Genomic DNA, 15311 nt, shown 5'->3' with positions numbered 1-15311 from the left:
GCACTCTCGTTCAGATTTAAGTTAACTGTAATCTAAACTGGGAAGAAAAAGACAAGATCTACTCTACATATGATGTATAAAAACACAATGTCTCAAACAGTCAAAGCTAACTAAAGTCGATCTTTTACTTTTCAGGTGTGGTTGGTCTTACTGCCATAATCAACAAGTTCCGCATCGTCAAGCTGACCACCAAGGACCAGTTCATCATAGCCTATGGTGGCCTGCGAGGGGCAATTGCCTTCTCTCTTGGGTTCCTGTTGGACCCTAAACACTTTGAAATGAGGGAGATTTTCCTCACTGCCATAATCACAGTTATTTTCTTCACTGTCTTTGTTCAGGTATGAATACACCCCTGGGTTTTCTTTTATGGTACAATCTAAATCAGATACTAGACCTATAAATGTGACATAAAATCGTGTCAGTAGTTTTTACAGTGTGGATTTTATTCCACATGCATTATACACACCCCATTACCTGCATAGGTCATTAGTAAACTTATTGGTTTGCAAAAGAGTTGCTTTTGGGGTAGTATATTTGCATATGATGCATCTAGTTTGAATTTTTCCTTGCACTGTGTGATTTGAATTCCCACTGTTCATGGGATCTCAGTTTATTTAGGCTTGGGGAAAAAACTTTGTGTTCACAGCTATTCATTCAGTTGATCATCCAGAGGACTACGTTATTTGTAGTAGTTTAGCTGATTCACTGAAAGGGCCTTATTAATCTCTGGTCAGATGCAAAGCTGAAGTTAAAGTTTTCTTGTCTTCAGCTCCTTGGTTTTGAAAAAGGAAGCTGGAATATCTAAAATAAAACTGAAAAAGCCCTGAGACCGTGTTCTCTCTTTTTTTAGAGTAGAGTAGAAACATATTTTATTCATGCTGCTGGAGTGGCATGCGGAAGCTGTGACGTATGCACAGACCTGGTTAGAAATCAGAGGCTTCTTGCCTCTGCAGTTTACATGTACAGTAGATGCATGTGTCTGCTGCCATCAAAGCATTTTTTTGGGGCTTGTTTAATCTAAACCGGGAAGAAAAAGCATTATGGGCTCCCCACACGTATATGTAGCTGCTTATGGCCTGATTATTTGTATTTCTGATTAAATACCAATGGCTGTTTTACTGCTTCCATTGCATCTTAATTGTTCCGTAGCTAATAGTAAAGGAGTCTATTTTTTCCTTTATACAAGTATTAAGTCTTCTCTTTTGTATGGATTAAGCAGGGGTATATAGAAGTTACTATTAATGCATCCCTGACCATTGACATGGTTGTTTGTTAATAGTAGGAGTCTTTTGTCTACTAAGTTAGCCAGACAGCCAGTCTAATGCCTTTAGAAGGCAGAACAATGCACTTAAGCTTTTACATTCAGACAAGAACAAACCTACACAAACATGCCTCCCCATAACGATGCAATGGGACTTGGGTTAGCGCTCCTGGTTAAGATCCAAGGCGTCCCGACAATAGACTGATAATAGATGACATATTCTAGGATGTACTCTGTTGTTTGATGGTATATTTTTTTGCCTCAGTCTGTGCGGAGAAGTGTGTTTGGAGTTTTCTGTGATAGAAGAAAGAATAGCTATAAGAGAAAAGGGACAAGTTGACCAGATGGTTGTGAGACCAGTGCTTCTCTGTGGTTTGGAGACCGCAGCACTCAGCAAGAAGCAGAGCTGGAGGTGGCAGAGTTGAACATTTTAAGATTTTCTTTGGGGGTTGCAAGGATGGGTTGGATTTGAAACTTCAGAGGAACGGCCAGGATTGATATGTCAGAGACAAAGTGACAGAGGCTTGGTAACTAAATATTAGAATATAAATGCTCTCAACTTATGTTCATGATTATGTTCATTGTTTAAGTGAACCACTATGAAATCTCCATAGTAACAGGTTGCTGATATGAAGACAATGCAACACAAGGTGCATTGGGTTTACATTTTAATTTGACTTAAGTAACTAGGTCTACTATGAGCTGATTTACTGCTCATCAAGTGTCAGGGAGATGACGGTACTATTACATCTGTTATACATTACTCTGGCACAGAAAAATCATAAAAAATACTGCAGATAAGAGTCGTAAAGCACTTCCATCAACTCTGTGATAAGATTTTTTTTATCTCAGGCCAAGGTTAAGAATCATTCACAGTGAATAATTCTTTGTTCCTCTTATCCTCAAAGGGCATGACTATTAAACCGCTGGTGGAGCTGCTGGCGGTGAAGAAGAAACAAGAGGCCAAGCGCTCAATTAATGAAGAGATTCACACCCAGGTACGACTTGTCAGAAGCCAGTTCTCCTTCGTGTTTGTGCTTATAGATCATTCAGAGCTTACAGCTGTGGAAATGAAATCTGAAATGTCACAGTGTCTTAAAATGTTTCAACTGCCAAACATCTTCTGCATGAATACATTTGACACATCCAAAATGTAAATGAACGGAAGCAGGGGTTAATTAGTCAACTTTCCCTTTTAGCAAGTTCCTGTGTCAAGTGTCTGCACTTCTTCCCCTTTTGTACAAACATAAGGACAGTTTCCTGAAGTACATATTAGACCACAATTAAATGAACAATGCCATGTTGGAGGGTATTGAGTCGTCTTTTCAGGTGTAGTTACTGAAAATGCAAAACCTAATATACTAAAAATCCTTTGAGGCCCTAGTTTTTCAAATCTTAGTAATTGCTGCCATCTGCTGGCAACATGGTGGAACTTCACATGTATACACTGTACAGATGGTGCAATGAGGGATTATTGTAGATTGAAAACATTTTCTTGTCCCATATAGTTAAAAGTAGCAAGCATATCCTCCAAATTTTGTGTGATTTTGTATTTGTACTACTATTCTCCCCGCACACTACCCGAGTGCACACACATGATATACATCCTTGTGTGGGATAGTGAGTCACCAGTGCTCGAGGCAAGAGGAGCACGTTATCCTAATGGCTCTTCTGCTGTAAAACACCAGAATGTCAGACAAGGAGTGTCTGGCTGCTACAGTATTGGAGAGAGTGCAAACAGACCTCCGGCATGCCTCTCATGTTTATGTACTCATTTATGTTCACAAGGGAGGAGACCAGTCACCTGTTTAACCAGTCACAAACACGCTGCATCCTCTTTCAAGCATATGTTTTTGATATCCCTTGTTGTATTTGTTTTTGGGGTGAAAATAAACTAACAAGTGATGACACAATGCTACTAAAATGTTAGTCTTATGTCAGTATTAGCACGGTGAGATTCCGTATTCATTTTTGCAGTTGGATGGAAAAAAATACACCCATTCAAAAGGTAGATTTTTGCATAAATTTACAGTATTTACATAAAAAAAGGTTAATGTTAAAATTGGTTTACTCTGCACTTTTATAACACTCTTTGTTTGTAGCCAGTTGTATTTTTTTTTAATCAGATTTCCATAAACTGAGGAACAAAGGAGTTCCAAACTTTAGATGTTTGTAAAAGCAGAATGCAAATGCATAATCTGAAGAGAGTGTCTGTTAACAAACTGATTATTCAGCATACTTCTCATTTACTGGCAGTAAGTTTCTGCAGAAACTTTACTTCTGTTAAGAAAGTGGACACATCATCACAGTTCTTGTATAAATCCTACAATGCAGAAATGAATTTGATGGTTTTGCTTCGTGACTAGTTATTATAGCAACACTGGCCATCAGGCTGTCACACACAAGCTTAGTAAGAACACTGAGGCAATCTGTGAGGCGACTGCACACTGAACAACAAATGCATCAGTGTATTCCTCTGGTCCTCTGAGCAGGCACGCCACTTCTGTTATTAAACTCAATCCAATCAGTCACCTGGCTGCTGGTGCCGCTCGCTGACTCTAATGGAATCCATTTCAAAGCTTTTGGGCTGCTGTTGTTGATGATGATGATGCTGGCAGGCGTACCCAACCTGTGTGTGTTTTTAACATCGGGAATGTTGACAGCATTGAAGGGAAATGTATGATGCAGCCCAGTGATTAATGTGCTCCTGGAGTTCCTGGAGTCGTAAAACGTATCTGATACACCAAAGATGAATGAGTTCATTTTTGAAGTGCTTTAAAAAAAATATAAAAGGGAGTAAACTTAAATTAAGTTGCTCTTCAACACATGAATCGTGTTTGCTTAGCCTGCTTCAAAATAATTAAGAAGACTGAAGGGTGGTCGATTCCAGAGAGTCTATTTCAGTCTGTTTAAATGTTTTAATCTGTCCGTTTAACAACATCTCTAACTTTAATCTGCAGTTCCTTGACCATTTACTGACTGGAATTGAAGCTATCTGTGGGCACTACGGACATCACCACTGGAAAGACAAGTATGGATTTCACCATCAGCTTAAACTACATGTGACAGTCATGAGAGAACGTGGTCTACGGTGTTTACACTAGTCCTACACCGGGTCCAACCATACAGAGGGTGAAAGTTTTACAAGGTGTTAAACCTTGGAGGAATAAACACGATAGGTTTTTACAAAAAAAAAAGGCGAAGTGAAGTGTCAGTGTGTGGGAAACTTGAGTACACCGTTACTGCTTCTTATGGAAACAGTGACAGTGTAATTGTTGCTGCCTGTCAATCTAGGCCAGATTGTGAGGCTATTTACAAGCAATTCTTTTACATTAAAATAGATTATTCCCAAATGGAAAACTTTTCAGGAGTGGACATTTTAGCAAGGTGAGCCCGAGGTCAAATGGTGCAGTGTTCAGGGAAACTGTTAAAAGCCCAAGACTCTACACCCTCAGTTAGCCTGCGGCATGACGGCATAACTAGCAACTTACTGAACGGGTACAGGAATCTCCGAGGTGTGAAAAGTTGCATCTTAAAAAACCTTTCGATTTCTGTTCTGGATCTAAGTTCTTTGGACAGACGATACCAAAACAAGGATTATTTTTTTTGGCCATTATGCAAATCCTTATGTTTTGTGAGAATAAAACACATGATAACACCTTAGCAACCTCATGCTAACTGCCAAGGACTGGTCTGATTTGGGGTTTTCCTGCAGCCACAGAAGTCATCTGGACTGTTGAGGCTTGGAATGATCTTTTCACACATCACGTGTGACGGGACAGTTGGTCCAAACCTCAATCTGGTTGGTTGTAAAACAATGTTGCTAAGAGTAGGATCAGTGTTGGACGGATAAAGTCATACATGCTTTTAAATCATGCTCTGTACTTAATTACTGCTAATGAATTTTGTCTCAGTCTTTCTTAAACTAATAATGACATGGTGTAACATACGGTGTAATGTGTTTCTGAGGTTGTATTTAATCACCTGAAAAGGATCGGATGATGTTTTATTACTCTATATCCTGATGATATAACTCTTGGAACTGAAAGTGTGTTTGTTTGTGTAAACAAAGTAACAATGTTTTTTATGTTGATTTTCTAGCCGTGATAAATTCCACAAGTTTAATTCCACATGTTCTTACCAATGTTTTGTCCCGATTGTCTCTTCTTCTCAGACTCAACCGCTTCAACAAAAAGTATGTGAAGAAGTGCCTGATAGCCGGCCAGCGCTCCAAGGAGCCACAGCTCGTCGCCTTCTACCACAAGATGGAGATGAAACATGCCATTGAGCTGGTGGAGAGCGGCGTGGGCTCCAAGATGCCTTCTGCTGTTCCCTCCACCGTTTCCATGCAGTGAGCACTGAGCAGCTTCACATTATTACCTCTTATTTAAACTTTGATTTAGCATTGAATTCTACCACATCAATGATGCTCGTTAACGCGGGTTGAAGGTACAAAAATGAGCGCTCACTTTTCCCGCTTGCTCGTCAGGAACATTCAACCCAAGAAGCCTGCTGCGCCGAAGCCCGCGGAGAGAGGTTTTCCACAGCTGCCCAAAGGCCGAGAGGAGGAGATCCGGAAAATCCTCCGGAACAACCTTCAGAGGACACGGCAGAGGGTAACACTGCTGATGATGGACTAATGACATGTTTTTCTCATTTCTATAACCATATCGTGTGATCTTGTGTTACTGGCTGTTAAGCATGTCATAATTAAAACTGATCTTCTTCTTATTAGTTATGATTTATTGGATTTAGTTGGGACTAAATTAGTGGCTCCACGTGCACATTAAGTAGTATCTACAGACCTGTGATGATCACGTAGTCCATGAGTTAGAAATATGACTATATTAGTGCAACTTGTTTTTTTTATTCCTCAGATGCATTCCTACAACAGACACACTCTGGTTGCTGATCCCTTTGAAGATGGATTTGATGACTTACTTCGGAAGAAGCAACTGGAGAAGACGGTGAGTAAGGCTTCTTAAATCAGGGCTCATCTCGTCAATAAAGCACAGAATTGATCACAGCGTGCTTAAACATAGTACATTTTGTCACTGTCATTATCAAAGAAGTTTGAGACTTTAAAAAAAAAAAAAAGATCAGTATGCTCTATGAAATTCTTGAAAGGCCATGGATGCTTTTTTTTTTCTTGTAATCGGATATTAACCAGGTTTCCTGCAAGAGCAGTGTTTGAGGAATAACCCCTGGTAAAACTTGAGTAAAGCATTTGACGGCAGAGAGTTAAAAAAAAAAGGCAGCACCGTGTGTTTTTCTCCTGGCCCACCAACACTTTCACGATTTAGCCAAAACTATGATTTGTGCTCTAATTGGAATCTGCCTTCCGAGTCCTAAATTAAATATCTCAGCACAAATAGGAGCTGATTTATTGCTGCAGAACACTCGTCCCACTGTCGTACGTTTCATCAGCCTGTAATTGCAAAAATGAAATTGACTCCTCTTCATGGAAAATCAAATGAGCTTGAAGCTGCAGCGGGCTCAGGAGGATTTCTGCAGGCTTCAGCGAAGCAACACATAATTTTAATGAAGTTTCTTAAAGCTATTGATTAATGCTGAGTCACTGGGCGCTGTTTGTTTTACTGAATTTCCTAAACAATTAATGGAATCGGATTTTTTAATTCTTGTCATTAATTTCCCATTTAAGCTTGGTATGTTATTGAAAGCGATTGCTTAAAAGTTTACATTTGTCAGTGTTCTAAAGAGCAAAGAAAGACTTCTGAAAAACTGAGAACTTCTTTGTTTTTGCAGATAAAAGGGATTTCTAACTACTTGCCGGTTCCTGCTGCTCCTCTCGACTCCCCGACGATGCGCAGAGCCAGATTGTCATCAGGTAAATACGTCCATCCCAGACCCAGCTAAACGCAGTCAGTTAATGTTACTGTCACGTATTGCATTAAACAACTAGAACATTATCTGTCATCAGTGGGACCCAGAGGGCTCAGACACAGTGTTTTATTTAGTGTCACTAACATAACACAGCTCAATCATCACAGCTGCAGCTGTAGGTCTTTTCCCGATGATGGAAATATGTTGGCATGTGTCAGCCACCATGTAAACCAGACTGTGGTTTCATTTTAGGCAGAAGTTCAGATTTCAAACCTGATCCACAGCAAAAAGGAAAGTGTTCAGGTATGTAGTGAGGGTAGAAGGGTTTCATTTGACCTACGAGAACCCCAAAACAATCCTAACAAGCATGCTTTTGCACTACTAACATTGTTTTTTGACATGGTTTGAAAGGTCCATTTCCATCCAGCATGCTACATGTAGGAAACTGGAGAGGGACCTTTCTTGAGGCCCAATCACACCTTGACAATTTAGCCCGCATATGCCGTTGTATCCAGATTTCTCTCGAACGCTGGTATATAATAAACTATCAATGTATTTTTTTTTCCTTCTTACGTCATATACATGGCGTATTCATAACGAATTAGATGCATGCATAACATATACACACATAGTAGTAACTCTAACTAATGTTTCAATAACGTATAGATTAGTTCTACCAACGAATGCTTTGCGTATTGCCAGCATTCACTGGTTTTGCCCAACGATAGTCTAAATCAGTGGTTCCCAACCTTTTTTCCTTGGAGCCCCCCCCTACTTGTGTCTAAGACCAGCCAGGCCCCCCGACCCGTACGTTCTAGCACCAAAATAGTCTTTAATTGAAAAAATGAACATTAATTATGTTTTTTTGATACATTTCTCTTTGGTTTACTCTGTATACATATTACTTTGTTTTTCTCCAATGTCACCAATGTATAAAATACGCACAAAAGGACATAAAAGGAAATAAAAATATTTCTGAAAAATGTCTCTTTTTAATATGAGACCAAAATTTTAAAAATTTTTCCTTTAACAACCTGTCGGAGTAGATTAAATGTTGAGTAATGATATAATAATAAGGAATGAAATCATTTCCTGTGTTTGTCAGCAGTGTATAAAAAACACAAAAAATATTCAAGACATTCATAAATTATTCCTAACAATGTCTTATGAATGACTCATTCGCAAATATAATTTTTACAACTGCATAATTTCACAGCAGACAAAGTTTCGCGCCCCCCCCAAGAGATCTCTGGCGCCCCCCCAGGGGGAGCCCGGACCCCAGGTTGGGAACCACTGGTCTAAATGATCTATACCCCATGTCAGCATATCACAGAGCTGTCACGGCCAATTATAAATGCGGCCACAAAACATCGAACGCACTGCCAAAAAGTGTCTTGGCAAGGTGATGAGCAGTTGGAGGACACCACCCTCTAATGGAGATGATGCAGGTTCCGACGCCTCGGCCTTTGTCAGTGGCATCATCAGGGCAGCGTCCGTGGCCTCCACCTCCTCACAGAGTTCCACTCTAACATGATCATACAGGCCAAACTCCCAGACTGCAGCACAGGGGAGCCACACTTTGCAGTCGTCTTTAAAAATCCACCCACAAATTGAAAACGGGCAGCTGAATCTAGCTACACCGTTCAAATCTCTCCAGTCAACCGCCCTACACATCCAGCGAGTACCTCTCACGCGCATTCACTGCTCACACACACACACCGAGCTCAGCCTTTTCAAGGGACCATGTCGCCCCTGTGACAAGGTGATGCTGACGTTGAAGGACACGTCCTCATCTCAGCCCTGCTGGATCCTCCATCTCTCGGATGGACGTCACCACAGAGCTTTGAGGTGATGTGTGTGTGAACGAGTGTCAACAATGGCATAACTTATGGCTCGCATATGCAGGACGTATGAGCCGTACGCTGGCATTGATGTCAGCGTTTTTCATCGTGCTCTTAAATTATGCAAAACCTACTCATAATTTATTTGATGTATGCCAGCTTATTCACCAAATTTTTCACAAGTCAGCATAAGCTGCTAAATCATCAAGCTGTGATGGAGCATTTAGCTTTCTTTGCTTTATTTTTTGTTGTACTGTGAATATGCGATATCTGTAAAAGTCTCGTTGCATGCTAATGCCTCGGTAGGGGAGGACAATTTATTCATTCTGAAGACTATTAGAATTAATTCCATCCAAATCCTACATTTTGCCCTGCATCTAGATCCCCAACCTTATAACCCGAAGCCAAAGTCAGACGGTGTGCCCGCTATCCAGATAGACTTGGCGTCTCCGCAGTCTCCGGACTCTGTCAACGTTATAGGAGAGTTCAAACGGGGGGGCCAGACAGAGCCAGAGGAGGAAGACCGGGGCCTGATGATGGCGCCTCCTACAGCGGCCAAAGAAACAAACAAGCGCGGGGAGGAAGACGGAGCAAGAGATCAGCAGAAGCTAACGAGGTGTCTAAGCGACCCCGGTCCCGGGGCGGACGAGGATGAGGATGAACCCTTCCTGCCCTGAGATGTCTCCTCACCAGAGAGGTCAGAGACCAGCCGGCCTTTACTGGTGAGAGGGAAGAGGGTAGCGCCACTCCTTTGCTCTAAATGATCTCTTTGGTTCAGCAACAAAACAAGTCAACTGCTAATTCTGTAAGAACCAGAAACAAAAAGTAAAAGGAGGGGCCCAAGAAAGAAAGAAAGACAGCCAATATTCAGTTATTTTTAACGTTCTTTATTTCTTTAGCAAGCAGTGAGACAGCAGCTTCTGGACCTGCTGTTTGAGAGGAGGTGGATTAAGCGGTTGACCGCCTGAAAGAACTATGCATTACCAAAGGTTTGAACTGTTTTAGTGTCAGACGATGTTATTTTAAATTTAGTGTTAGACTGTTGTTTTTTTTTGTTCATAACAATTGCACAGTGATGTTTAAATTTTACCATTGTTGTAAAATATTTCTGCCTTTAAAGTCACTTTCTCTTCAACATGCAGAGGGACCAGTCTGAAATGTAATGAAACAAAAAAAAAAGTCCCCTTTTCACTTTCTAGCATAGACCTTCAGGTTGTGTCTCATTCAGCCTGTCACTTGAAGTTGCTGGATATCAGGACTTTCAGATGTAGCTGTTATAAAATATTTGGCCTTATTTAATGTCGAGCCTTTTCACTTGGTGCATTTTTATTTCTGTGTCTTTTTGGAGTCGACATATTTTGTTTTCACATATTTCTCTTTGGAATCAGTTTATTGCAGTATTTGTGGGATGGAGATTGGGAGCCGAGTGTGTAAAAGTTATTTATAATCAGGCTTACAGACCTGCAGCCTTGTTCTGTGGCTGAGTTACAAGGACTTCAGAAAATCCTGCTTTGATGTTGAGCTCAGTGGGTTTTGATGTATAAACATAGATTTAAGCTCATTTTTGAGACGGCTGTTTGCACGGATGTTTGCACTCTGCTACTTTACATTCTTCTCCATCTAAGTCATATGACAAATTTTACACTTTCCTTCAATGAGAGACACCCTTTAAAGATCTGATTCAGGTTGGACTTTTAAAGGCAGATGTACCTGAACAAGTGCACATCATCAGCTGCTGTCTAACACTAATATCCATCAATGCCTCCACACCTTCAAAATCTGTAGGAACGTCATGAAAAAAACTAAAAAATCTATGCAGTACAGATGTGTAAGATATGTCGATAAGTGTAAATGCTCTTCAAAAGTCTTTTACTCTCTTATCCAAGCAAATTCCTAAAAATGAGAAAATCTAAAATCAACAATGGGCATTAAGAAGGTTTTTACATATTTTTGCAAACTAAAGTCACCTCTGCATGCGAAGCAGATCTTTTATTTAGCTTTTCATGTCTGTCACTCTGCTGTACATAAGGCTCAAGAGTTATTTGAGTTGTTCGTAAACATCGGACCTATTCCAGCTGGAGAGTCGGCGTCCCAAGTCCATTATGTTTTTTTCTGTTTTCTTCACATTGCCTTACAACATTTGTCAGAGTTGACAAACTGAAACAAGTTGATGCTGCTTTCTTTTCCTGAGGACATGGCATATCTGTCACCTAAAATATACGTAAAAGCCAAACATGCATATACATTTTTCGCTGATATACCAAGGTTTATTTCCTCTAAATGGTTGTATTTATTTTATAAAGGTTATATGAGTTTTAAATTTATACAAGCTTATACTATAATAGGTGCATAAAACTGACATCAGTTTAAAATCCCTTAACAGTGGCCGATCTACAGTATATATATATTTGTACAGTGTATGATGGCCACTCTAAACTAGATTGTCACCTTTTTACACAGCTTCCTAGTAAATGGGCATATAACACACTATAAATGATCAACGTTATTGGTGTGATGAGTTTTATTGTTTAAACATGTAAATAAACAAGGTAAAAAGCAAATGTTTTTTTACTGCAGAACAACAAGGTACCACAGTCAGATTAATTTGCCCCCACAAGTAATATTTCATTCATGTCCAGAGAGAGACTGGAAGACATTTGGAGAGCAGACTTCTGGTCTAAAACGGTCTGAAACAGCTCGGGTGAGTCACCGTTCCCGTTTCCTGGCTGGTTTCAAGTTGTTTGTGACGACTGAATCAGCTTTAACACGACAGCTCATGTTACAAGCGATCCAAAACAGCAGAAACCCCTGGCAGGCTTGTTCACTTCTTACCACTCTTCTTTTATTCCTCTGCATTTTACCTGTTGTCCGACCAGTTTAAATGTGTTATTTTGAAAAAAGTGTTCAAGATGAACGTTACGCTAAAATGTCAACAGCGATGGGGTCAAAGACAAAAGGATTGTTCCAAAAACCCTGACTTGAATCATCCAAAGGACTTGTAAAACCCTTTGCATTACTCCTTGTGAAGTAACATGGAGCAGCAGCGGGGGATTTGTAAGACCTTAAAAGGGGATCCGAACTGCAGCTGAAGACGTGAGAACTGTGTCCGTACATCTGCGCTTTGGGGACTGTATCTCCATCGACTCTCCAGACGACGTGCAGTTTGGCTACTCGTGGACAGTTTGCTCATCTCTAAACTTGTAACTGTTGTGCTGAGTGTGATGAGCATTTCAGGAGGAAGTGGTGGATTTTAAGCGCTGCTTCTGCTTGTGATTGTGTCTGAATGGAAAGTCTGACTGAGAATATGTACGACATGATTACACCGGGATGTAATCAGATAAAGGGATCTACAAGCTATACACAGTTAGAAATGACAAGGTCCCGATTGCTTCACATTATTCCAAAGACTTTGATTTATTCAAACGAAAATAAATGCTATTTTCATACTTTTCTTTTTCATACCAAATACATTATCAGGGCAAACATTCTCACACTTCTCAGAGTAATGTTTGATCTAAAGAAAACTTAAATCTGAAGCCATTCAGCCTATAGAAGAACCTACTTTATTGTATTTGTATGTCATAGTGATTGTCACATGCACATCAGTTTTGCCTTCAATTTGCTTAATGCACAAATCAAAAGAAAAAACATCGTCTGTTAAATTACTAATTTTCAATATGAATGCTTTTTGTTGTCAACGCGCTGGATGTTTCTCTGCAAAGGTTCAGGTATTCACCGTCTTCTTTGCTGGATGAATGTCAACACCGTTGCCTCACCAGCTTTCCCTTCAGCTTCTTTTGTTCTTGTTTACATTTTTTGATGTCCTTGAAAATAGTGCTTTACACGCTCAAGGGCTTTACCTTGTTCAAGGTTGTTTTTACCATCCTCTGATTGCTTTTATGTGTAAATATTGATCCGGAGGTGTGCAGTACGTCACAAGCTTCACTTCCAAAAGAGCATCATTGTGGGCTTGTTTTTTTTTTTTTTTTTCCTCCATGTTATGTTGATTTTAACACTATATTTTGCTTAATAAAGTGGAAGCTTGCTGAATTGACTTACTATACTTTTGATCAGTTTTTAAGTTTTCTGCTCAAACTCAGTTCTGCTAAAGTTAAATTGTTTTCATAGATGCATTGTGCTGAATTGGTTATTTACACTCAGAACCGCAAGCAGAATATATCACCACATCCTGTTGTTTAATGTTTCAGTTCTAGTTTTGCTTTTCTGTGTTTCAAATCTTCATAACAGCATGCTTCAGGTTCATTAACATTTCTGCATTTTTGTGAGGTAGATGTTTGTTGCGTTTATTTTCTGTAGCAATTCACCCAGTCAGCAAATTGTAATTTACAGTCAAATAAATGGGTGTTCATGGAACATGAAACACTAATCTGGTCATACTTTTTACTACATGGGTTAAAACATGCTGAAACACTTTTACTGTAACATGTGACCAACATTAAAGTCACACTGCTGACAATCACAACAGACTTTGAGCTAGAAGAGGCCGTGTTCAGTGTAACGCACACTCCAGTGTCATCAGCGTACAGTCATACCTTCCTACCATCCAGTTGTCTCCAGTTTAGCTGACCTGATTCCTGTCGCACGCCATCGTTTTACACAAGACAGAGCACTTTAACAAAGCAGTACCTTTATCTACAAACTCTGATGCTAGAAAGAGCAATAAAAGGCTTTTATTTAACGTACACTTCATGCATCAGGTGACGCTTCACAGGGAGAAAGAATGTTCTTAATGACGGGCCTTAAGAGAGGGATGGGTTTGTTGTAAAGAAGCTGGGCTTTAGAGTGGGATTAGTTTTCCCTCGTCATTTCCTGTCCTTTCAATTAGTTTTCTTTGAATGTGTCTGTTATAAGAAGTTTACAAATTTAAACTTTGCATAGACTATCATGTTTCATTTAATATTCACATGATCGGGACTATACTGTACATAAAGATGAAACAAATCTACAAGAAATGTAACATGTGATGTAAAAACAGAGTCTGAACTATATAACGTGTGCACTTTCCTGTTGATTAATCTCTAGCTTTCAGCATTCCATTGTAACGACCACTAAAACTAACCATGATGTGAAGTATGTTCAAAGCAATTTAATATTAAAGATTTACTTTATAACAAAGCTGTGTCCATGTGCCATGATTGAAGTACTGTAACGTGGTTGAAAAAGATAAGGTTTCGTTCTGGTTTATGCATCAGTAACCAGCTGTTGGGCCTTTAACATTTTTGAGTATACGCTTGTTTGGTTTTAGGAGTTAAAAAAAAAAAAGAAGAAATTATCATAATTATTCTGATTGGTTTGCAGTATTGTGCTAACAACAGGCAAAAAAAATGAAATCCCCAATTCATTTAAACAGGAATTGTGTCCAACTGTTTCTGACATTAAAGGCTAAACACGGATAAGCTTTGTTTTCTACATTTAGTCTGCAGAAAAACATTGATGCAGTTGTCATCATGTATTTCACAGTCTAAAAACTGTTTCTGTTAACTTTTGTCGAATTACTGGGGACTTCCAGGTGTGTTTACAACAACCTGACCAGTAGAGCTTGACACTGATCGTTGGCCTCGTCTCTACGAAGAAACCCTGATGCCAGTCTGATCTTTAACTTGCTACCTGGACCTTGGATCTTCAGTTGCTCATTGTGGCAGAGCATCCATATTTATAAAGGCTCATAGTTCTTTCATTGTACAATGATGGGCAGACGTGGGGTGTCTCCGTTTCATTATTGTGCCCGATCAATTCGATCAACACACACGATGACATCTTATAAAGCTGAGGAAGCAATTTAAGGACCACCATCATCATCAACTTACTCCAAAACTCAACTGAAGGGGTCACAATTGAAACTTTGGAACTGGTATTTCAGGCTGTTATTTTTCGCTAGTTAACATACTCCAAACAACTTTTCTTTTTTTTTTTCATTTTAGATGACTATGTGGATAGGTGGATAACATTAATGCAATTCAGTGTAAGATGAATCTCAAACACTGGAAAACTTCAAAACATCTCAAAACTTTCCAAGTGAACTGGTTTCACAGTAATGGTGTAAAACAGAAAATAAACATGCCTCCCAAAATGTTAATCTGGTCCTAAATTATGTGCAGCTACAAAATAATGCTCCTTTGATTAAATGTTAATGAGATATTAATGATTTTTGGGTTGATTTGTAAACAGGAACTACTTGGATGTTTGAGGTAATTTTCTTATTTTATGTACATGATTTAATAGCTGTGAAAAGGTCATCCTCTTTACTCTGGTTGTAGAGTCTTTAATCACAAATCCTCATCTGCAAGAGTCATTTGAGCTGCAGTGGAGTGAAAATATTTCCATTCAAACTCAGTGGAAATGAA

At 39.5% G+C, this 15311-nt stretch overlaps 1 protein-coding gene across 3 annotated transcripts in view; it reads left to right on the top strand.

Annotated features, from left to right (window-relative positions):
* Nucleotides 1-14082, top strand: part of slc9a1a (solute carrier family 9 member A1a) — a 33279-nt gene extending 19197 nt beyond the window's left edge. Inside the window, exons 5-14 of one of the 3 annotated variants that reach the window (XM_061717293.1) lie at nucleotides 136-338; nucleotides 2170-2259; nucleotides 4222-4292; nucleotides 5436-5612; nucleotides 5751-5877; nucleotides 6139-6228; nucleotides 7028-7109; nucleotides 7358-7408; nucleotides 9328-9643; nucleotides 9846-14082. In XM_061717293.1, the coding sequence (XP_061573277.1) occupies nucleotides 136-338; nucleotides 2170-2259; nucleotides 4222-4292; nucleotides 5436-5612; nucleotides 5751-5877; nucleotides 6139-6228; nucleotides 7028-7109; nucleotides 7358-7408; nucleotides 9328-9623 (1187 nt within the window). In that variant the 3' untranslated portion in view covers nucleotides 9624-9643; nucleotides 9846-14082. Of the gene's footprint in view, nucleotides 1-135; nucleotides 339-2169; nucleotides 2260-4221; nucleotides 4293-5435; nucleotides 5613-5750; nucleotides 5878-6138; nucleotides 6229-7027; nucleotides 7110-7357; nucleotides 7409-9327 lie in introns of all 3 variants that reach the window. The other 2 variants (XM_061717292.1, XM_061717294.1) reach the window with 2 other exon arrangements.
* Nucleotides 14083-15311: the final 1229 nt, after the last annotated feature.

This window comes from Cololabis saira, chromosome 3 (assembly GCF_033807715.1).
Source record: "Cololabis saira isolate AMF1-May2022 chromosome 3, fColSai1.1, whole genome shotgun sequence".
In the NCBI taxonomy this organism is placed as follows: Eukaryota; Metazoa; Chordata; class Actinopteri; order Beloniformes; family Belonidae; genus Cololabis; species Cololabis saira.
This window is presented reverse-complemented; position numbering and strand designations above follow the sequence as displayed.